General features: G+C 41.2%; 1 protein-coding gene across 13 annotated transcripts in view; it reads left to right on the forward strand.

Annotated features, from left to right (window-relative positions):
- UTRN (utrophin) overlaps positions 1 to 24,909 on the forward strand; it is a 486,188-nt gene that overhangs the window by 39,578 nt on the left and 421,701 nt on the right. For 3 of the 13 annotated variants that reach the window (XM_087865549.1, XM_087865554.1, XM_087865560.1), the window contains exon 1: positions 14,237 to 14,670. The exons of 5 other annotated variants lie outside the window; for them this stretch is intronic. In XM_087865549.1, the coding sequence (XP_087721675.1) occupies positions 14,577 to 14,670 (94 nt within the window). In that variant the 5' untranslated portion in view covers positions 14,237 to 14,576. Of the gene's footprint in view, positions 1 to 657; positions 986 to 14,235; positions 14,671 to 24,909 lie in introns of those variants that run through there. 5 more of the 13 variants (XM_087865552.1, XM_087865556.1, XM_087865553.1 and 2 more) reach the window with 5 other exon arrangements.

Below are 24,909 nucleotides of genomic sequence, written 5' to 3' on the forward strand. Positions count from 1 at the left end.
GCCAGGCACTGTACTGGGCATGGTCAACCAAATTGACAAACACAACAGTTTTGGTGCCCATCCTCTGGAATGTGGTGACTAGTAGAAGAAACCGATATCAAACCCCAGAATGTACACATAGTTAGATGTTTACTTCCTAGGGGATGGATGTCCTGAAGTGTGGTAATTGCGTGATGGGAAGGGGCCTGAAATGGGTGCTAGTGGTGAGGGAAGCCATATTTAAGTGGACGCTTGAGTGTTGACTGAGGGCAGAGCTTGGCCCACAGAAAACCTGAATGAGGACCGTGACTGGGAATGAAGTGAACAGAGGCTGCACCTTGAGGCTGGCAAGATATGCAGTTTGCATTTCATTCAGTCGTATTTTTAATCCTGGTTGAAGAGTATAGTTTACCCTTGAGCTTGATGGCATACATATATTATTTAGCATATTAATGAGAGCTAGACACTTAAGAACATTTTTTATTGTTTAATTACTAAACATTTTCCCTCACCCAGATTTTAATTTGGCACAAATTTAAGGAATACCTAAGGAGAATTGAGGAAGTGCTTGGCTCGTCTGCATTTAGCAATTCGAACAGTGATGTTTGTAGAAATGCATACCTTACCTGGCTGTTCCTAGCAGATAAGTGCTGTCACACCTGTGGATTTTAAGACCACAGGCTCCCTAGCCTGGCGGAGGCTCAGGTGGGGTAGACCAGGATTGGGCTGTGCACGGAGGCAGGAATGTAACCATTCTGGTCCGGGCAGTTGGGGAGGGACTCCTCTCTCCCTGGTTCCCATACTGTTTGGCTCTGCTCTTCAATTTGACTCCATCAAAGCACACTCTCGAGTGGACGAGTGGACGGGTACATAGAGCTTTGTGACTTCAGAAAACATGCATCGTTGGTTTCTGAATCGTAACCACCTTTGAAGGACATGCTGAGTCAACAAGAAATGGAAGTGACATCTGATTCTACACATGGAGACGACGAAGGGTCACAGGCAGGTAATGAACCCTCGCTTAGAATGTTATGGTTGCTTAAATTCTTGTCCAGTGGTTGTGGACAGGAAACCCAGGCATGACTCAGTTTGCCAAGAATTAGTGTGAAAATTATTGAGCAACAGATTCAAAATGGTTTTGTCCTCTGGGTGATCTTGGAATTAAAATTCTTTTTCTCTGAATGTTACGAAAGAAGTGAGTGACATGTAAAGAATCTTACAGTGTCCTTTATTAACAACGTTTCAGAACTACGATGTGCTCTGCTGACTAGCGTTGTTGATCTTCATGGATAGGGCTGCCTCCGGCCTCACAGCCTCATGCAGGACCTGGCACTTGAAGCAGGCCTGTGAATGTGAAGGAATTGGTGCCAGCAGCTAATGATACTCTGTGAAAATTATTCCATCACTTTTCCATGATGCAAGATTTGCTCAAAAGTGTTTGTTGTAGGACAGTCATGGGGGGATAGAAATTATCCTGCTCCCAACACTATAAATGGGTTAGCGAACTGTAGCCACGGTGCTACTCCGAATTTCCAACACGGGGTAATGAATTAGTGTTGGTGGGGCTCCTGCATTCTTTTAATTTGTCCATTCCTCTTTTGGTTTGTTCATTCACTCCATTTCATACGTGCTGGTGCCAAGTTCCATATAGAGTGCTGGGAAACAAAGACAAGTAAAGCAAGATCCCTGCTTACGGGTCCTAGAACACAAAGATTCAGCACAGTGTGGTAAGAGGTATAATACTGTCACACAGGTGCTGTGGGACCACAGATGAGGGGGGATTAACTTCTGGTGTCTTTGCTCTTCCTTGGAGGGTCAGGAAATGTTTTCCAGAGGAGAGACCTGTGAGGTGGCAGAGGGGAGTGTGGAAGAGAAAGATTCCTGGCCAAGGGAAAGTGTGTGTAATGGCAAAGGCATGTCGGGGATCACGTGGTGAGATGCCATTTCCATATTTATAGTGTGCCTCCTCTCTCACTGCCTATGGCCCCGTCCATGGCTGGCTTGCCGCTCTGGGTACAGCCTCTTTTCAGGCTCTTTCCTCTGCCTGGAGTACCTGGCCTCTGGCTCTTGGCTAGCCCCTGCTATTCTCTCTGGGTTTGGGCACTGGATTAAATCGCCTGTCTTCCCAGATGCCTGTCCTGACTGCCCGTCTGGAGTAGGTCTCAGCTTGTCATCTCCTACCACTTGTCCTGTTGCTCATTTCAGCCCACTAGTCACAATGCCAATTGCTTTGTTGACTTTGTGGTTGATAGGTTCCCCCACACTGTGATCTCCACCAGGGCAGGGACCAAGATTTTCTTGTTCATCACTGGCCTGTAGGGATGATAGATCTTGCAAATGAATGAATGCAGGAATGGAAAGATGTCACTTAAAAAACAAAGCACTCTCGGGGCGCCTGGGTGGCACAGTCCTTAAGCGTCTGCCTTCAGCTCAGGGCGTGATCCTGGCATTCTGGGATCGAGCCCCACATCAGGCTTCTCCACTAGGAGCCTGCTTCTTCCTCTCCTGCTCCCCCTGCTTGTGTTCCCTCTCTCGCTGGCTCTTTCTCTCTGTCTAATAAATAAATAAATCTTAAAAAAAAAAAAACAAAAACAAAACAAAAAAACCCCAAAGCACTCTCAATGTACGTGTTATTCCAGTTTATTCCTTGAATTTGAAGTAATTCTTAATTGGGCATTTAGGATCTCAGTTAAGAATTTTATTCAAGACCTTTAAAAGGTAAAAGAAAGTAAAGTTATTTTGGATCTTGGAAGGAATGACTTGAAAAATCTAAGCATTCTTTAAATTGAATATATAAGGATAAGAGTCATTCTACTTGGATTTCTTGTTATAAATGGAAATTCATTAATTTAAAGAAAATTGAATGAAGAGTGCATTTAAATGGACTTACTCTTTTTTAAAAAATGATTTTATTTATTTGAGAGAGAGCACACGCACGAGTAGGGGGGAGGGGTAGAGGGAGAGGGAAGGAGAGAATCCCAAGCAGACTCTATACTGAGCACAGAGCCCAAAGTGGGGCTGGATCCCAGGACCCTGAGATCATGACCTGAGCAGAAGGCAGACGCTTAACCAACTGAGCCACTCAGGCGCCCCTAAATGGACTTTTTCTTTATGGTAATTTATAAAATTATTTATTACACTATAATTTTTATTTGTACTTCTCAGTTCTCAGACATCTCCTGATAATTTTGATGATTTAACTTATCTGTGCTCTGAAACTTTATTTTTATAATTAATATCATTATTTAAGCCCTTTATCTTATATAAATCAGTGATGTTCTCCCACTTTTTATTTAATACAGTATCCATGACGCAGACATTCTCCATCCATGGGCTCAGTCTTATGTCATTTTCCTCTACTCCTTCTCTCAGTTTTTATAATTCATAGAATGGCTTCGTCTCTCCTACATCTCATCCGTACTTCTATTTATCTCACACACATCACATTTAGCACAGTTTCCATAACATATTACCAGTGGGTTATTTTTCTCTTGTTTGATATGATTAGACAATGAAATTTATTTTGTGTATTTTATAGTAATGGCAGGTGGAAACTGCTATGTGACATGGCATGTTGAAAGAAAGGAAAACCAAATTGCACCAGTGGTTATGACTGTCTTCCCTGTTTGGTCTCCTCAAAATGAGAATCCCTTGTGCGTAGGTCTGTTAATGCCAAAGGGTGGCTGACAGGACTATTGGCTTCAGCCAGGGGTTGGATGGCTGTTTGGCAACTGCTGATCTGTTCATTAGTGAGAGCTCTTGCTCTCGGCTCCCGATTTCGACCTTCCGTTCTCTTTTTGAGGATGGGAAAAAGCACATTTGCATACTGCTCTGAAGGTAAGATTTTGTTACCTTTATTTGCGAAGACAACTTTTTGCTTACGTGCTCGTTTGTTTCAGTCATTCATTTGCTAAGTATATATTGCCCGCCTACTCTATACCAGGTGCTGTGCTAGTCACTAGGCATGAAAAAATGTTTGAGTATGATCAATGTTTAGATTATTTTGGAGTAAATTGTTTGGGGGAGAGGGTGATGTCAAAGAAGTCATGTGTCAGCAGAGACATATTTTGTGGTCCGTGTGGTAATTTCTTTTTTACAAAATTGCTACTGGCGAGAAAATGATGATGATTTGCACTTCTGACATCATTGCTAATGTTGGGTTTCTGGGCTTGGGCTCTTTGTGCTGCGGAGGCAAAAGGCGTTTTGAGAGGCTTAATTTAACCGGAATGCTGCACCTGTTGCTGGCTATTCTTGCGTATGAAATCCTGAACCTAGAGTCACTTGCTTTCATTTCCTTTTCCTCCCCCCTCTTTCTGGTGTGGAGGGGGTCAGGGTAGTTGCTCATGTGAAGAGTCACCACCTTCTTCCTTCAGGGTATGATTTTAATGCCTTCGAGAGCAGAAGTGTTAGGTCCTTCTGTCCTGTTGCGGAAAGACTCCCACATGAGCGGATGGCAAGATTCTGAGGCCAGTGTTTGTGCCAGAGTTTGGGACTGGGGTGCGGCGGGACCGGCTTTCTGCAGCTGTTGCTGCTACCTGATACTTGGAACCTTCCTGCTGTTGAGGAACAGCATTTCCTCTTGGTTTCATATGGTTTTTGGCTATGACTCTGAGGAAGAGCGGAAGTACCGTATAGTATCATTTACTTTCAGGAAACTAAGTTGGAAATCTCTGGGCTCCATGTTGGTTAAGGCACTGCCCCGGAACACCGGTGAGCTGCTTTAGAAGTCTCACGACCGGTGGAAGGAAAAGCTGTGGGGCTAGGAGCTGGTTCTGAGGTTAAGAATGTGCAAAGTGTCTCTCTGTCGAGTGAATAAATAAAATCTTAAAAAAAATGTGCAAAGTGAATTTGTGTTTCATCTGGTGTCCTGAAACTCTGTTACTTCATCTTTCAAAGGAGAGTTGAGATATTGGTACAGCTTAACTTGTAGGAATTTTGCAGGCATCACTGAAAATAAATGTGAAGGAACCTTGAGGTTCAGAGGTCCCTGAAGCTGGTGGGTTTTTACTGAGCAGTTACGTACCCATGTTCCAATGGGGACATCAGGGCCTCCAGTGCTCTCCTGAGTTGGCAACCTCTCGGAAGATGTTTTAGTCCAACGTTTCCAATTTAAAACCAAGTTTGTTATATTTGCTTTATTTATACTTTTGTAGACAGACAGACTTACTCATGGACCTTCTCCAAGCGGAAACACTTCATGGAAAGTAGAGCTTTGTGTGGAACGGTACCCAACTGATCCCAACCTGCGAAGTTGGACATGGCCTCTTAACCACCAGAGGCCTGACTTTTGTTTTTGCCTTCTTTCTGGATCACTGTTTTCTCTTTTGTACCTTCTGGAATTGTTTCCAATTTCCACCCTGCTATCTTCCTCCCTGTTCTCTGTGACTTCTCAGAATACTTTAACAATACACTGCTTGTGCGTTTCTTGCCTTCTGTAGCGAGCACTCCCACCTTGTTTGCTCAGCCTCTGCCCTCTCCTTTCCCTTTTTACAGGCTCCAGCCTGTCGCGGTGCTTCAGCCCGATCCCCGCAGTGATAGCAAGTGCCACGGCCTCCCTTCTGTGGCACTTGGTGTTGCGTCACTGTGCCTGGCCTGGGAACTGGTTCTCACTGCACTGCCTGGAACAGAGTAGGCGCTCAGTGATCCCGGCTTTGGGGCCTGGGATGTTGTTGCTAAGTGCCATGGCTCCTAAATTCTTGAGTGATAACCAGTACTTGCTTTTTCTGTTCCTCACCTGGTTACCTCTTGGAAACCCTATCATCTCAGAAGTCCTGGAGCTGATTGAAAATATGCCTGGTCAGTGCTTGGCATTGGTTCTGCCTCGTTATTACCTGGATCTTTCCTTCATAGTCTCGCCACGCTCAGCCCTAAGTTGTCGCAAGTAGATGATTACACCTCATTCCCAAGCTGAGAGGTAGGACCCATGGGTGTTTGGGTGGGTGTGCCCATAATTAGACAGGACTATCTTTGTGTGGTATCAGCTGCAAGCAGAATATACAGATGACTCACACATGTTAATACCCGTATCTCCTGAGTGGCCAACATCCTCAGATTTGCATAAGGGCATAAGAGCTCCACACAGAAGACATTGAATTGAGATCGTCACTGCAAGTGACTGAGGGGCGAAGTATTATATGAGTCCCATGTTTGGATTTGTAGGCTGGTGTGCCCTGTGGGTGTAACTTAGGTCACTTTTCCCACTAAATGTTTTTATTGCTAACAATGAAGAATAATTCCCCTGCTTCTCTTCTTCATACCTTCTCATGAAGCATGATGGTTCTAGAACCCTCTGAAACTGGAGAAGTTTTCCTCACAATGCCAGCAGATGTACCTCAAGCAAAAATCATTTGCTGACATTTGCCCTATGGACCAGCAGGTTGCTTCTACTTTTAAAAATGATTCCGCCTTTATATTTCTGAAAGTGTCCTTCTCGCCTGGCCACAGCTCTCTACTCCCTTGTGGAGCCCCCTTCGCAGTTTTGGGGTCTGCCCCAGTGCTGCAGTTTTTCATTTTGCCCCCATCATAGACCTTGCCACCTCCGTCTATATCAGGTGGGCTTGTCACACACACTGTGCTCTTTGGATGTGAGAGCCAGCCTGGGTTCCTCTCGCTGTCCTGCTCTGCTATTAACTTCTGCTCTGATGATGTCTTCCACATTAGCTCCTTTCTCTTTTTTTCACTAAGTGTTCATTTATTAAGTCCTTGCAATGTGCCAGTCACTGTGCTAATGGATGGCAGCGTTTCTTTTTCACCTGGTTTATAAAAACAGAACATGCAAAAAATTGAGAAAAATCACTTCCATTTTCTTCCTTTTAAAATAATGTTTAAAAATTCCTCTTTCCTTTTAAAGCATTTGTGTTGTTTTATTCATCTCTTTTGGTGTCTCCTTACATAACTATTCCTGCTCCCTGCAGAACCCTGACGTTCCTTTCTTCTGCTAGGGTGGGATGCTTGCTTCTGGAGTGGCCATTCCAGGGACCCCTGCCTTCAGCAGCCAGTACTGCAGGGTTCCTTCTGCTGGCCTGGCAGACTGGATCCTGGCTTCTATAAAGCCTTGGTGTCACTCGGCAGCCATGTAGCGTCGGCCTGTTCTAACACAGATGGCATCAGCTCCTGGGCCTCACTTCTGTTGATTCCAGGCCGTGGCCATTTCTGTTTGGAAGTCGCATTCCTGGTGAGAAACCCTGCTACATGCGTGTACACACACACACACACACAGAGGAGAGCTACCCTGGGAGGGAACCCTAGGTTTCTGCTCAGAGCCCTCCTCACCTGTCTGGGTGTAGAGCGTGGATGTGTGCACCTACCATCTCTCTCTACCCATCTCATTAAGCGATTTGGTGGTACTCATTCTTTACCTCTGAATCTCACTACTTTTGTGCAGTTTTTCTGAGCTAATTGTAAGAACGTTTATAATTTAATCCTGAAATACAACTTGTAGGAATTTTTTCTTTTAATTCATCATTCCAAGTAGATATCTTTGACTGTTTGCATGCTAGGAAACAAAACTAATAATACTTAAAGTATGATTTCTTTCCTCCTTCACTGGCATGTTCTTAAAGTCTGCATCTGAGGTCAGCCTCTGCGTGATTGGGGATAAATTCTAAGCTCTTCAATGGTGGGTATTTTGGCTTAACTCTCTCTAATGTAATTTTGTTGATTATAATGTCATCCCATTCCATTAATATACTAATATGGAAACAAAGGCATGATTTCAGATTTTATTTATATCTTCGTGCTTTGGAAAAACAATCTCATGAGAAATCACTCAGCCCATTAAATACCATCCTTGATGTTACTTTTTTGGTTTTGCTTGTTTTTAGAAAAGTTTTCCTGGCTTTTCCTCTTTGTAATTGTTTCAACCATATCAACAGTAACGCTGTGAGTATTTTTAGATATGTTACTAAAATCATGTGAAAAATCCTTTTCATGTCAACATGTGGGATTTTGTTAGTAATCTTTAATGTGATCAAGAACTAAGCTAGAATTTCCTAGTTAGAAAAAAAATGACTTAAAATATCGTGATACACTCTGATTATTAGAGAAGTCGTATTCTAAACAATAATTACTCAGTTGAGAATATGAAAGGGATTGAATTCGACTGTGAGAATCTTGAGGGACAGAGACTATACCTTTTTTGTAATGCTGTGTAGATGGTCTGGACCACCAGGAAAGTTGGCTCAGATAGTGGAGACCTGTGTATACTTCATGAAGATGATTAGATTCCAACCCCCCCCCCCTTTTTTTTTTTTGTCATGGGAAATCTTTAAGGATTATGAGACTAGGGAGTTGTAGATATTTTAGAAAGATCACTCCGGGGAATTTGTGGAAAGGTGGATTGGTGTGGAGAGAGCCTGGAGGCAGAGGGGACACTGCGGGTGGCTTCATCAGGAGATGGAGTGAAAGAGGATGTGGTTGAGGTAGGCAGGAGGTGAGCAAGGCCGTGGATTTCACAGGCAGTTCCACCATCCCTCATCCGCAGTGATAGTAGTTTAAAAGAACTCTGAACACCAAAAGATACTTTCTTTGTAACTCATTTGACAGTAAGCCTGAGCTTGACCTGAATTCATTTGTTGGTGAAATCTGACTTGAACTGCTAGGATGCTTTTTAAAAGGCTCTACTTATTCTCACTTATCATTCATGACACACATTTGTTGCAGAACTATTAACGCGTTTGCTTAGGGGAAATTGCCCTGGATCTTGCTGTTTTGTTTTGTTTTAAAGTAACATATGCCCTCTGTGCTCTATTAACTTTGGTCAAGTGGGAAAAGTTCTAATTTGGCAAAACAACTGGTTCAAGGGTTTTGGAAAGGGCTTGCGAAGCTCCGTTTGACCTGTGTTTACATGGTAAGGTTGGTAAGACCGACAGAGTAAATACGAAGAGACTTGTAGAGGAAAAGAACATTCCTAGCCTGGAAGACTCCATGGTTAACGATGATACCTCCTCATTAGCATGAGAAGAAACAGAACTCTTGGAGGGATCAGAAATGTTCATGAGATAGTGCATGATTTATTGAAAAGGACACATCCTGGATTTTTGAAGTGTTGCTTGTGTGCAGGGTCTTGGACTGAATCATGAATCCCCAGGAAGACAGGACAAGTGGAGAAATCTGGACATGACCTGTACAGTAGTTTGAAGTGTTGCATCAGTGCTAATTGTATGGTTTGACAGTCATACTCTGGTTATGTAATATGGTAACGTTTGGGGCGTCTAAGTGAGGGGCATATGAGAACTCTGGGTACTATTTTTACACCTTTTTTTGGTAAATCTAAAATTAATTCAAGTTCTAAAATATGAGAAAAAAAAGTTGCTTTTCATACCAGGATATGGCATCATCCGTGCTGTTTTTAAGTAGAGAATATCTATTAGCTAGAGTGTAGTTTTCTTGGAGATTCCAAGTCTGTAACAGCAAGTCCTGTAAAATTTCAGTCAGGTCTCCTGCCTCCCCAATTATTTTTAAAGCTGACCTTGCTTTATCATAAGATTAATTTAGCATTTTGTGATCTGAGAAAAATGTTTGATTCTAGCCTTTGTGCGTGTAGAAGAATTACGAAATGAAGCCAGTAGTGTCTAGAGAGTTCGCAGGAAGTGCTCTGACTCCAGTGTTCACTTGGGCCTCCCTGGTGTTGGAGGGTGTGGTTTGTCTCTAGTTTTCGTCAGCTGCTCTGCAGGGTTAGATGGAGGTTCCTTAGTTAGGACTGACAGTTACAGTGAGATGTTCAAAGCCAAGATGGTTTGTAGATAAGAGAAAGGATGAAGAAAATGCATGCCTTCAACAGCAGGGTCGGCTCCCACTGCCTGACTGTGTTGAAGCTGATGGGCATGTGCCTCCCCGCTGGAGAGAGCCTGGTCTCCCCATGGCTGTCTTGCTTCTATACCACCTCCTGTCGTTTCGGCTGATTCGTTCTGTGATTCTCTCTTGAGTCCAATCCTCTCCTTCCTTTTTGGTGAGACAGTGGACCTAGGCTGGCAGCCAGTTGCTGTAGAGCTATAAAAGAGCTAGTGGTATGTACAAAATTTGATTATTGCTGTCAACACCAGATTGAATAAGAAAGTGCATACCCTAGACAGATACTTGCAACATAAATGGTCTATTGGTTTCCCAAGAACTAGAAATGAGGTCAACGTGTAATCTAGAAGAAGGGGTCTGTGGATAGATGCATTTTGACATTGCAAAACAATTTTAAAAAGTGCCCTCCTATTAGATCTTTTTAGAAGAACTTTCTAGATACCTTTGATAAGCTGATTGTTGCTTCTGATTTTCTTCACCATCAAGTTTTTATAGCAACTCCCATAAAGCCTTTTTGCTTGTGTTTGATCAATGGTTTGCTTTTCCTGCATAGAATCTGCTTTAGAAGTTGTACTGGTTGACACAGACCATATTTGCTCCTGAGCTATGATGACATTTCCACTTAGCTTAATATGAACGTTTTAGAAATTTCCCACAATGGAAAGTTCTATTGGATATAGGAAAGTTCAGCGGCCAGTTTCATAGCTGTATGCCAAGAAATAACTAAAACAATGGATTACATAGTACAGCCTTGGGACATGGAAAATTTCTTAGGAGAGGGATGAATCATATTATTAATACGTGTTGTAAGGCTTGAGGTCTTATATTGGAAAAAAAGAAATTATTTTTAAAGCTTATGGCATTTTTGTTTTTTCTTTGTCATATTTTATTTAGGTTTTATTCTATTTATTTTTCTTTTTTAAGGGATCAAGAAAATGAAAGTCCTAAGATAGGATGTTTTAGGAAAGAGATAATTAACATCTTTGTACATGAATTTGTTCCAATACCATAAAGTCTGAAGAAAACTATAATTCCTCTGATTTAGATTAGATAATCACTTTGCTTTAGGAAAAAACTGATAATCTTTTTGAATTAGCATTTTTAAATTTGAAATTAGATAGTTCTTTGAATTAGATTGGACAATCCCTTTGAATTAGACTGGATAATCCCTTTGAATTAGAATAATTAGTATCCTCCCCATATAACATTTCTTTTTTACTTGAAGTATGGATGACACACAATGTTACATTAGTTTCAGGTATATAACATAGTGATTTGGCAATTGTGTATGTTACACTGTGCTTACAATTGGTAAGTATAGTTACCATCAGTCACCATACAAAGTTATTACACTATTATTGACTATATTCCCTATGCTGTACTTTTCATTCCTGTGACTTACTTATTTTATAACTGGAAGTTTGTACTTCTTAATCCCCTTGACCTGTTTTGCCTACCACTCTACCCCTTTCCCTCTGGCAATCACAAGTTTGTTCTCTGTATTTATGGATCTGTTTCTATTTGTTTGTTTTGTTTCTTAGACTCTACATATAAATGAAATCATATGGAATTTATCTTTCTGTGTCTGATGTATTTTGCTTAGCATAATACCCTTTAGCTCCATCTGTGTTGTTCTGGATGGCAAGATTTCATTCTTTTTTGTGGCTGAGTAATATTCCATTATATATATATGTATACATGTATACATGTATATACATATACACATATATACACACATATATACATATATACATGTATGCATATACATATACACACACACACACATACACACACACACACACACACACACACACACACACACACATATATATGCCACAGCTTCTTCATCCTTTCATTTATCAAGGGACCCTTAGATTGCTTCCATATTTGGCTATTGTAAGTAATCCTGTGATAAACTTAGGGGTGCATATATCTTTTGACCAATATCACATTTTTAAGAGGTAAGGGGAAAATATTGCTAGTATCTGGATTCTGACTTGTTCCTCTTGGCTACCTTCAAAATTTGTGAGATTCTCAATCTTAAGTCACATCTGGTCTAAAATTTCTTCCTATAAATGATTATGGCTGTTCAGAGGCTGCTTTAGTTGAACCTATTTGTTTGTTTATTTTTTTTTTAGATTTTATTTTATTTTAGAGAGAGAGTGCATGAGCTGGGGGTAGGGGGAGGGACAGAGGAAAAGGGAGAGAGCAAATCTCCAGCAGACTCCCTGCTGAGCAAGGAGCCCCTCATGGGCCTCTGTCCCACGACCCTGAGATCATGACCTGAGCCAAAATCAAGTCGGACGCTTAACTGACTGAGCTACCCAGGCACCCCTGAAGCTATTTGTATTTAAGAGGAAGACACAAATAGAAGGATAGGAATGATTTGTAAATGATTGAAATATCATATTTGCATTGAGAATTTCATCTTATACATTCTCTTAAGCAGCCCTTTGGTAGAGAATGAAGGGCCAACTGCTTTAGTGGAGATATGATTCAAAGGTCAGCAGCTGTTTATCTGACATGAACCTGTACAGCTATACCAGTTAAAAATGTTGACATTTTTTATATCTGTTTGAAAATAGCCTGTGCTAAAGCCAGACACCTTTAAGATCTTATTTTGGCACTGTAGCCAGTACCCATTTTGATTAAGCAGTCCCTATGCCTTACTGGTTGTTCTGTATTTTGAGTATTGAGTCCTGCCTACAAGAATGGAGACATTTTTGGGCCACTAATAAAATTAGGCTTTGATAACCACCAGGCAAATGCATATCAAACCACAGTAAGGTATCAGTTCATAACGACTAGGATGGCTGTAATTAAAAAGGCAGATAATAATAAGTGTTGGTAAATATGTAGGTAAATTGGAACCTTCATGCACTGCTGGTGGGAATGTAAGATGGTGCAACCACTTTGGAAAACTATCTGATGGTTCTTCCGAAGGTTAACCATGGAGTTACTATATGACCCAGCAGTCATATAGAGAAATGAAAACATGTCAGCATAAAAACTTGTTCATGAACGCTCCTAGCGACATTATTTGTATTAGCCAAAAGTTAACTACAACCCCAATGTCCATCATCTGATGAGTGAATAAATAAAATGTGGGGTATTTATACAAGGGAATATTATTCAACCATAAAGAGAAGTGAGGTACTGTTACATGCTACAACATGGATGAACTTTGAAAACATTATGCTAAGTTGAAGAAGCCTGTCACAAAAGACCACATATGCTATGCTTTTATTTATATGAAATGTCCAGAAAAGACAAACCCATAGTGACCTGCAAGTAGATTCTCGTGGTTGTCTAGGGCTGGCTGGTGGGGGAGAAGACAGAGAGAGACTGCTTTTTGGGGTGATGAAAGTGTCCTGAAATTGATTGTGGTGATGGATGCCTATAACTCTGTGAATATGCTAATAATCCTGGAATTCTACACTTTAAATGGCTTAATTACATACTGTGTGAATTATATGTCAGTAAAACTCTTACAAGAAAAAATTGGGGCCACCTGGGTGGCTCAGTCAGTTAAGCGTCTGCCTTTGGCTCAGGTCATGATCTCAGGGTCCTGAGATTCAGTCCCACATCGGGCTCCCTTCTCAGCAGGGGGTCTGCTTCTGCCTCTGCCCACCACCCCCTCGTGCTCTCTCTCACTCTCTCAAATAAATAAATAAATAAATAAATAAATAAATAAAATCTTTGTTAAAAAAAAAAAAAAGAATTGGGCTTTGACCATGTGGCATAACCTGTAGCGGTGTGCTTTTTGCTGCTTGCTCCTCGCAACAATCCAAGGACGCAGGTGGGGCCGCTGCTCCCATTTGACAGACTTGGAGATTGTATTAGAAAGTATTTTGCTGGAGTCCAACAGCTTCTAATGTAGGAAACACATAGAGATAAGGAGGGGAAGAACAGGGCAAGTCCTGGCAAATTCTCTTGATCGTCCGTCAGCCTATAGCGGGGACAGAGATGGCTTTTACGTTAAGCCCTTGGGTATCCTGGCAAGGGTACATATTCTATGAAATATGAAAATCTTTGCTTATAAGTAAAAAGTTTCCATTTCGAAGCAGGAGAGAAAAAAAGAATAGAAAGAGAAGAGGGTGGGGCACTATGGGTAATGATTTTCCTTGCTTGTGTGTGGATAACGTGTGCCGAGCAAGAGAGCACAGCACAGACACAGAATCGCATAGGCTGGAAAGTATGAGTCAAAAGTTTTACTTCTTATTTTATAACTGTGTGTGGTGAAGCTTATTTTTTGTTCCGTAATAGTAATGTGTAAGGAATTAAGAAGAAGTCCTTTTGAATTTCATTTCTTCAAGGTATCTGTGCATAATAAAGTAAAATAACAAGTCTAATTTCGTCCTTGAAGTATAGTTAATATGTAACCAAACTCTTCAGCTCGGTTGTGCACCTATTGCACATGCCTCTATTTATATACATAGTGGGTAGCGAGGTGGGCGGAGGTGTCCCTCTCCAGCCAACACTGTCAAAACAGGAAGCAAAGTCATAATCTCTTTGTTGTAGATTAGGAACATTCAAAGGCCCTGAGTTGTGACAGTTAAAAAAGAAAAAATCCGCAAAACAACAATCACAATAATAATAAAAACGACCTAAGGAGTTTTCACTGGCTGCGAAATGTAACTTCCTGTCTGGTATGTAGAGGAGGCTGGGTTAGCTTTAGTCAGATCCTCTCATGGGAAAAATAAAAGCCACCCCAAAACAGGACATCCCAGTGTGCAGTTCGCAGGCTGCTTTTGTTGTCCACTTCCTCTGCATCTTCTCCCTCGTCATTTAAGCCACCGTAGGTGATGAACAGCCCGGCAGCCACGCCGTTTCGTTGGAAAAAGTGCAGACTTGACTTGCCGGGGCGAGGAGCTCACCAGGCCTGCAAGCACTTACCAGGTAAGTTTGTCAACTTGCATGACTCCAGCCCGGGAGGTTTTGAAAAGGGGACCACAGCAAAGACAGCGCTGTCTTAGTCACTTACTGAACCTGATTTGTTAAGTAACAGAGCCTCCGAAGACAGGGCCTGGCTGGTGAGGGGAACATACCAGTTTGTGCTTCCTGAAGCCACATCTGTCTAGACTCTGGGTAGTGGAGACCAAGGCTGTCTGCTTCATCCTTCTCTACAGAATGTGACAGTTTACCAGTTATTGGCTTCTTTGGAAAAAAGCACTCGAGAGTCCATAAATCTGCTGTGACAAATGTGCTTCAGTTTACCTCCCTGTATTTCCAAAGTAGCTTATTATGTGGTTTGACTATTTATTGTCAAAAGTTTCCTCTGCTGTTGGATAGTGACAGAGCTCATCCCAGCGTGTACCTGATTTATTGTGCTGGCTAAAAAGATATTTTACCTTTTAAAATACGTAATATAGAGCTGATAAAGAGGCAAAGAGGACATTTGTACTTTGCGGGGCTGTAAATGAAGGGGGTTCCGTTTTAGTACCGTGCTGTCGAGGAGAAACAGAGATGCAGAACTTCACACTGGATGTAGTCATGCATGTTTCTCAGCGAGGTTTACTTCCAGGGTGACTTAGATTTTCTGATCCGATCAGATGTCCATGTCTTGTTTAATGTGTATATTTGTGTACTGGTTGTATAAGCTTTCTGAGGAAAAAGAACAAAAAAACAAAAACCCAAGTATTGTTTGACCTCACATTCATGCTTGAATGCTGGTTAGAATTTTTGCAATATGAGTTTTTTCCCTTCGGAATTACTCTTTACCTCTTGTTGTTTTTCTTCCTAACTCCGTGTGAATGAGGTGGTCACTGCTAGTAGGCATGTTCTCTATGGAGCGCATTTAAACTAAAATATTTGAAGCAGTCCATATTTTCTTAATCAGTTTGGTTTCTTGGCCAAGTGTAATAGGAGATCAGTGGGCTATAACTCACTTCTTGGCTATTACTTTTCTTTCTTATTTAAAGAACAATATGTTCTCAACTGAAAATTAAAATACTGTTCAGGGACCAGAATTAAAATCCCATGCATAGGAAAGCATTGTGGCATCATGGCCTTTCAAAGATATCTCTGGACTCTGATTTAATCTTCTTTCTCTGGCATTAATAGTCTCCACAGTCAGCTTGTGTGTGTGTTACTGTCTTGCTACAAAGGGCCTCAAGTGACTATGGTGGTGAAATCAAAAGACAGGAGAAAAATACAAACAAATCTTTAAATAGTAAGCACATTTCAAAATGAGTAGACTGAAGCTTTAAATATGAATTTTGGTCCATTTAGATAGCATTCTTTCCTGCCCTCTGATCAGTCCAAAGGCTTTAGGAAAATTGAAAACATTACAAAAGTTTTTTCAGGGCATGTTCTTTTAATAAAAATAGCAAACCAATGTGTACTTGATTTCAAAATCCACAAAGGTCTAGGCTCTCTTCTCATTGGTTTTTGATTAGCTGAGTATTTCCTTGTATCTGCTGAGTAGATCTCTAGTCATCTTGTTAGAAATGAAGATACAAAAAAAACCCCATTTTTAATGGATGTTGTATTTCATTGCAATATATGGCCTTTTTTTTTGGCTTCTAGAGCAGTCTCCATAATAGATTAAACTTTGGGATGAATTCTTTTTTTTTTTTTTTTTTTTTTGGGTGAATCCTTTATTTACAGACCTCAAGTAAGGTAGAAAGAATGAAACCACAAGTTTTTTGCATTAAACTTTTGACAATACAGAGTTGATATGCAAATAACCGTTGTAGAATTTAAAGGGAATAATAAAAAACAAGGTATAAAGTGGAGTGAATTTTAGATACGTATTTGCTCAAAATCAGCCAGTCAGTGTTATTTTTGAAGTTGCTGATCCTTTGTTCTGTGGTGTGATCTGAAATGGGGACCCCAGTGTATTTTCCTCCCAGCCATCCACTGAGATACAACAGGGAAAAACTGAGGAAGTTGAAATCCAGATCTCCATATCACCAAATCTCTCTGTCATCTATCTTTCTTTGATACAGAATCTTTTTTTATCTTACAGTATTAACCCAAAACTTTTGTGACATTCCTTTTCTTAATCTTGATGTCTGTGTACACATGATCAAGTGGTAAAAATAATCTAATTAGGGGCGCCTGGGTGGCTCAGTCGTTAAGCGTCTGCCTTTGGCTCAGGGCGTGATCCCGGCGTTCTGGGATTGAGCCCTGCATCAGGCTCCTCTGCTAGGAGCTGGCTTCTTCCTCTCCCACTCCCCCTACTTGTGTTTCCTCTCTCGCTGGCTGTCTCTGTCAACTAAATAAATAAAATTTTTAAAAAAAAAATCTAAGGGAGACCAAAGTTTAAAAAAAGTCTTGAAAATGTGAAATAAAAAATTATTTGGTGCCATTCTACGACCTGTAGACATCTACTAATGCACAGATGATCTATGTCTAGAAATCGCCTTGCTCAGGAAGCCACTGCTGGGAGGCCCAGCTTTTCTCACCATCCTTCCTGCCTCCTTGTTGGCTGACAGGACTCTATGCCAGCCATTTCCTTTTTGGATGGATTGGTTAAAATATCCCCAACCTTGGCTCCACGTTAGAATCACCAGTGTTGAAGCCCCATGGCCAGAGATTCTGATGTAAGCAGGCTGCGGCCTTGACTTTGTAGCTTTTCAAAAACCCTCTGAGTGATTCCACTGTAGATTCAAGGGGGAGAAGCACAAGGTATGTTACTTGTTCCCTATAAGACTGAAAGCTCCATGAAGAGGGAAAGAAGGAAACTTTGTCACCATTGTACCCAGCACTTCACTGTGTGCCTGACATGCAGGAAAGGCTTAGTATCTCCTTGTGGAATGAATGAATCAATTCCTCTGAGCAACAGGAAGGCTGGAAGAGGGTTGGATCTCTTCGTTTCCTGTTGGTGCTGATGTAGGAGAGTATGTTATATTAGACTGTGAAATCCTCCAAATATCAGCTGTCATCTAGGAAGAGGCTCCTGGAAGAGATCACGGGGGAACCGGCTAACCTTGGGGCCCATTGAGCAGCCCTCTCAAGAGACAAGCCTCCCAGTTAGCAGTGTCTTCATGAAGCAAGGCAGGTTGAGAACTTTGGAATAAGAATTTCATCAGGGGCTGGCGTGTCTGTATGTGGGAATGTGGAGGTGGGGCTGGTGGGGGACACTACCAGGAGGTTCTCTGGAAGGACCTGGAAGGACTAGTTTGAAAGGAAGGAGTGTGTTTATCTTTGCCAGATATTAAGGGCTTCCTGACCTGCCAGTTGATTGCATCAGAGTGTAGTGAAGTTTGTCTGGGAAAATTTCTCAGGCCTTGTGAATTTTTAGCTGATCTTAATGTTTATAAAGAAAATGCATTGGTGGTTGGGAAGACCAGGTGGAATATAATTTGCAGAGGTGAGAGAGAAAATTGTTAAATTGGAAGAAGAAGGGTGAACAGAGTGACTTGTTTGAAACAAAAGAATTTTGGGGGAAAATGAGATGTGTAACTAATATGGTATTGAACAGCCATTCAAGGTATGGACCCTGGTCTCAGTTCCCCTTACGACTGACTGTGTAAGTTACTGAACCAATGAGCTAGGTCTCCAACCCATTCATATTCCCCAGGGGGCATTTTAAAGCACCTTGCACACTATAGTAACATTCAAGGTAAATAAAAAGAATAAGTTCTATAAAACTTATAAAAATCTAGTCCGTTGATAATGGGCTTTGTCTGGTACCTAGAGTCTAGGAATAGGAAAACAAATATTTTGTTCATTATGGTACTTAAAATATATTTAAGCTGAAGCAGTGCGCTCTGTCATCATTTTAGTTGTGTTTTTCCTTGGCATTACTAAAAGGTATGCTCATGACATGGGTCCTGGATCCGTTTCATGTTACAGTTGGGTTCTTTGACCCTTATTTAGAGGGCACCAGGTGCTTCCTACTCTAACCATTTGCAAATTCCAGATTTAATGGGAGGGCCAGCTAAAAGACTGGTAGGAGCAAGGACTGGTAGGAGCACTAGATAGGATCTGGGTGCAGTGACTCGTTCGATCCTGCCTCAATATTTTGCCCTTGATTTGAACAGTTCAGTGAACTGGCATCTCAAGTAGTTTTTTCCCACCGAACTAGAACTTTCATTGTTCTGCAGAGGAAGATGAGTCATAGCCTAGTTTTACCATTGTGTCAAAGTGAAATTTTAGTCTGGGACTAAAGGAACACAGGTCAGTCGTTCTGTCTAAACCACAGGATTGAAACTTGGACTGTGAACTGGGCAAAAGTAAGTGTGGCTCTCTGTGAGGGTGGCTGTCAAGTTACGTATTTTGTTGTAAGAAATTTTTGATCCCAAAAGTAATTTTTAATAATGTATTTAAGTACCTTAAAAAAAAACACCTTAAGAAATCAGCTTCTTTTTAAAAAAAATTCATTGCAGAATAAACATTATACAGAGTAGAAAATTGTCATTCTCTCTCCCCCTCCATAGCCATTGTTAATAGTTTTGTTTGTCCCGCCACACCTTTTCCTATGAATATACAAATGTGCAGCTTTATATCTAAGTTCCCACAAGCAGTGTGGTTTTTCTTTTTGAACCAAAGTTGAAACCATCCAGCATTAGTAGCATCCCATTAAAAAAAAAAGTTAGAAATAATGAAATGTGTACATATATCTTAGTTCATTTGGGTAATTGCCTGGGGCAGCTAAGTGTCTACTCTTAAGTTGCTGTCCATGAAGTGTGGAGATGAAAAGTAGTATATAAATGAATTTGCATTTCTTTTTTTCTTTTTTTTTTGAGAGAGAGAGGGAGAGAGCGTGCGTGAGCGAGGTGGGGGGAGGGGCAGATGGAGAAGGAGAGAGAGAATCTTAAGCAGGTCCCACGCTCAGCATGGAGCCCCACTCGGGGCTGCATCACGTGGCCCGGAGATCATGACCTGAGCCTAAATCAAGAGTCCAGTGCTCAACCGACTGAGCCATGCAGGTGCTTGAACTTGCATTTCTTTTTTTTGTGAAATCGAACTTTCCTACGTATGTTTAATGGCTCTTTGGACAAATTCTTCAGTGTATTGCCCTTCCATACATTGCACCCTCCCCCCCTTTTTTTCTGTTGTTTGGATCTCTTTTTTTAAACTTACTGATTCTGAAGGAAATTCCTCCAAAATGGCAGATTTTGAATGACCTGAATTTCTTTTGAGTTTGAAGATGGTTAATTTCCGGCTTAAAAGACAGAAGTGATTTCTGGCTGTCTGGGATAGAGGTTTGGTCTTTGGATTTAGATTCAGTATTTTCTCTTTCTCTTCTGACTGGTGTCGCAGCTGTCATCATCATCCCTGATTGTGCTGAGACTGGTGATTCTTTAGGTGCCCTCACTATTTTATTACATTTTCTCTACCGATACATTGCTTTCCTTGGGATGGTAAATCCGAGGGGTGTCTATAGAGTGCTCATTTTTCCATGTAATTTGTGGAGCACGATACACTTGGGAAGAGGCTGTGGAGTTGGACTTGCAGTTGAATCCCAGCCATCCTGCATCCTGGTTCTGTTTCCTCACTTACAAAATGGTGATAATGGGGCTGTTGTGAGTCTTTAAAGGTGTATCCATGTAAAATACCTTGCACATTACTTGGCAAATTGCAGGAAGGATTATAGTAAATGGTGGCTGTTTTTGTTAGTAGAGCCTTTCAAGTTAATCCAGGAAAAATGAATACAGCTTAGTTAATAAATAAAGATAAGACATGACTTTAAATTAGGTCCCATATGCATCATCCTACTGAAAATTGACCAGTTTGTCCTCATCCTTCGATCTAGATCTAGTCAGTGATTTTTCACATCAAAGCATCAAGGCCATAATCCTATGCCAGACTCATTTAACTGCAGATCCAGTCCGTGGCAAGAAATATAGAGCTATACATGACAGTAAATGGCCTGCAGTTGCTTGGAGAATATCTTTGTGGCAAGGTGCCTGAAATGTTTTGCTGGTTTCAAAGTTCACTTTCATTTGTTCAGAAAGGTTTTTATTGTTTGCAAGCAAGCAAGGCAAGCAAAGCAAAAGGGCACACGGCCTCCCATATGATTCTGTGCTGTACGACCTATTTACCTTTTGGTACCTTATATAAAAAAGCTTTATTTAGTCTGCAGAGAGGACTGTTTCTCCAAATAGAGGAGAACTGTCATAATGGTCTGGAAACATGATAGATTTCAGTTTAATGCCACTGATCCAGATACTGTGAGAGGCTGGAATGCACGGAGGTTGTCAGATAGGCATCTCGCACAAATTCTTCCAGGTCACTTGCATAGCATCAGTGGAAATGCCTCATCAGATTGCAATCCTCTTGGCCCTCTTAGAGACAGCTCCTCCTGTCACACCAATCCTGACCTTTTTCTCCTGGCCCAGCCAGCTGGGAACCTGCTGCCAGAGTGAGTCTCCTGGCTTTGACCTGGCCTGTTTTCTTGTTCTAGTCTGGAATTCTGTGTCTTTAGCTTCTGTTTCAACGCTTACACAGTAACTCCCTTTCTGGTGTTAGTAGCTCCTGGATTGTGTTTGACAGCAGAAATTTATTTCCCCAGCAGATTCACTTTCTCTCTAGATAACTCCAGCCCACCCATGCAATCTGGTATCTGACATTGCTTGGAGAACTGTTTAGTTAGTTTTTAATAAATATTTAATGGCCAACTCAGAATAACTAGTGTCACAGCAGGAAAAGGAAAAGCGTAGTTTGTGTGTGTGTGTGTGATTTATGGGACGTTTGGGACTAGAGGAGAAAGACATCATGAAATGAAAATTCGTACTATATTTTATCTCTGCCATGCAAATTCTTTAAAACAATTGTTCCGTTCTATCTTTGATCATATGAATTTAAAAAATCATGGTGGATTTCATAGTGATGGATTTTAAGCTGGGAGGTTATGGGTATTATGCAAGTATGTTGAGAAAACAATTCTCATGGCCCACTGGATCCTTCTTATCTGTCCACCTCCTTCCTACCTATTTCTTCTCTTGTTACAAGGAGAATCATGTTTTGTGATAAGAAGTAACTTTGTGGCTAAATGAACTGTGCACTATTACAAAAAAAAAAAAAGTCTTTGAGATTGTATTCTGTGTATTTACTGAATTTGTTGCTGGGCTTCATGCTGCAAAATTTCTCAGAGTAATAAAATCTAAATAAAAATAAATGGTGTTGAAGGTATATCTACCTCTTGATTACTGAAATAAAGAATTGGCATTTACTTCCAATAACTTGGAAGTCTTCAGTAAGTAGTATGTGCCTGGTGTTTCATGGTGAACAATTCTTATCATAGTGGGCTCGTATTAGGAAGAAAGTCAGCATTGATTTCTCTGTAATTTTCTAAAATTTCTCATCTGCTTTGATTCTTAAATCAAGTAGTGTTTACTTTCTGTCAACCTTAAGTGATCCACACCTCTAAGAAACCTCTAAGAATTAGAAGTGAGGAAAAAAAGGAGCCCAAAATAAAAGATTGAAAGAACATTTATGGAGATCTACTGTTTTCTGGGTCCTGTTGTAGCTGCTGGGGTGTTTTAAGTCTGGTTTTATTTTTTTTTTTTATTTTATTTTTTTATTTTTAAAGATTTTATTTATTCATTCGACAGAGATAGAGACAGCCAGCGAGAGAGGGAACACAAGCAGGGGGAGTGGGAGAGGAAGAAGCAGGCTCATACCAGAGGAGCCCGATGTGGGGCTCGATCCCATAACGCCGGGATCACGCCCTGAGCCGAAGGCAGACGCTTAACCGCTGTGCCACCCAGGTGCCCCTTAAGTCTGGTTTTAAACGTCACGATTCTCCTCACTGGTAGCCCAGAACCACTGTGTATACCCCACAGACTGCACAGAGGTGACAATCGACATTTGTTCCTTGGCGTGTGCAGTGCAGGGACATCTGTGAAGCACATTAGGCCCTCATCTAGTGACTGTTTTCTTAGTTCACACTTAGGTATTCAGTTTCTAGATCTAGAGCAGTAAATCAGAAGATCCAGCAGCAGGCTGGAGTATTGCAAAATATCAGCACAGTGACAATAATGAGATGTGCTGATTATACACAAGACCAAAAAGAAAAGATCAGTGCAAAATGCCTCAGAGCCAAGCAACCTGGGTCAATATGGCAGTAGCTTTTGCAACCTCTAACAGGCTGAAAGTGACAAACCATTAAGAGGTGAAAAAGCTTTTCCCCGTGAAATGGCTGCACAGTTGAGGAGAGCCAGTAGGGTTTTCTGGGCTGCAGCAACCGTTCGGGCTCTAGAATCCTGTTTGCATATTTTGTCAGACCCCACTGAATTAAGACAAAGCCCCTTTCTGCAGCCCTGGAGTAGCCCGAGGTAGGCGCACATGCATTGCTGCTTTCCAGCTGCTGGGGCTGGTACTTTGTGGCCACCGTTCAGTGACTTCCAGAAGCACTGCACATGCTCTTGGTACTGTGCCATCCCCGCTGGAGGCAGGGTGTGACCTCAAGGTTTATTCTGCTGTTAAGTGATCAACAATTCACTTCTTTTCCAGGAATTCTTTCCTGACCTTCAAGTGTGGGTTGGGTGCCCCACTCCTCTGCTCCCACAGTTTCTCTCCTGGGATCAAATTCAGTGATGCCTAGATGTGTTCATCTGTCACGGCATTTATCACAGATTTTATAGATCAGTGTTTTTGAAAGTGTGGTCTGCCTCTGTAGGGTGTGGCCTGGAGACCTGCATTTTAATCTCTTCAAGTGGCCACTGTGCATGCTTGAGGACCTCAACTTTAGACTGTGACCTTGAAGACAGGCCCTATGCTTCTTTGTCTTTGAATCCTCAGACCTACCTCAGCTCTTGGCACATTTTTGTGGCTCAGATATTTCTTTTGTTGTTGTTGTTGTTGTTCAATGAATGAGATAGAATTTCTTCAGAAATGTATGGAAAGCAGGTGTGCATGTGGAATCCAGCACAGTCAAAGCCAGGCAAATGATTCTCGACCACTTTTCTTTATCGTTTTATAAATCAACAGAATGTGAAACTGAAGATGTAATAGAGATATACCAGAATTAGCTTCTCTTATTTTCTTGCCCAAGAAAATATCCTGTATGTGATTATTTTTATTTTTACCTTGTTTGAAATAAACTTTTATTTTAGGGTGGTTTTACATTTATAGAGATGTAAAAGCAAAAAGTATGGAGAGTTCCTGTACGTCCCTCACCCAGTTTCTTCTTTCTTCCCTGATTTACATCTTTTGTTACTGTGTTATATATGCTGTGTCACAATTAATGGATCAGTATTGATCCATTGTTATTATTAACTTATTAGTAATCTCATAGATCAAAGGCCTCCATAAGAGTTACTGTTAAAAGTTTGTAGATTAAGAGATGAAATACACGTACCAAGTCTTTCCTGAGGTTAGGGTTTTGCATTTGAAATATATATATTTTTAAAGATTTTATTTATTTATTTTTTTGAGAGAGAGAGCACATGTGGGGGGGCAGGGCAGGTAAAGGCAGAGGGAGAGGGAGAAGCACACTTCTGCTGAGCAGGGAGCCTGTTGTGGGGCTCGATCCCAGGACCCTGGGATCATGACCTAAGCCGAAGGCAGATGCTTTACTGACTGAGCCACCCAGGTGGCCCGTGTTTGAATTCTTACCTGCAATCACAGTTGCAAGTGTAGTCACAAATCGAGAGGGCCACTTCCTGTGATTATGAAACAGATTTTTCAGGTGTCGGTCTTCTGGGATCTAGAAGAGGGGAAAGTTATTTTCAAAGGCTACCATTTGGTTAATATATCTGAAGTACTTCATAGTAATAAAAATACGACACCTCAGGTTTTGTTAGGATATTTGTTTTATCTATTTATAGTATATTCAGGCAGAGTTGCTATTTAAAATATTTAATAACCCATAGGAGAACGGCGAGAACCTATCAGATTGATGTCCAATTAATCAGAAAGGGTGATGGCTGGTAAGTATGTCCAACAGTCCCACTAATGTCTAAAATGCCCTAAAAATGTCTCTTGACATTGCCACATGTCTCGGAAGATCACTCCTTGTCGAAAGCCCCTGACAGAAAGCATTGAGAGCAGCCTGTTACTGCTCTCGTGAGTGCTATGGAAATATTTGCTGTCATTATGACTGTTGTCCTCCTTCATTTCAGTTATTTATTTCTGATACATTTAAAAACATACAGCGAAGAAAGACACATCAGGATTCTTTTCTCCAGTGAAATCGCCGCATGTGTCACAAATAAGGCTCTACTTTGGATGATAAGATTTACT

Source organism: Ursus americanus, chromosome 11 (assembly GCF_024610735.1).
Source record: "Ursus americanus isolate L20-20 chromosome 11, mUrsAme1.1.p, whole genome shotgun sequence".
Classification (NCBI taxonomy): Eukaryota; Metazoa; Chordata; class Mammalia; order Carnivora; family Ursidae; genus Ursus; species Ursus americanus.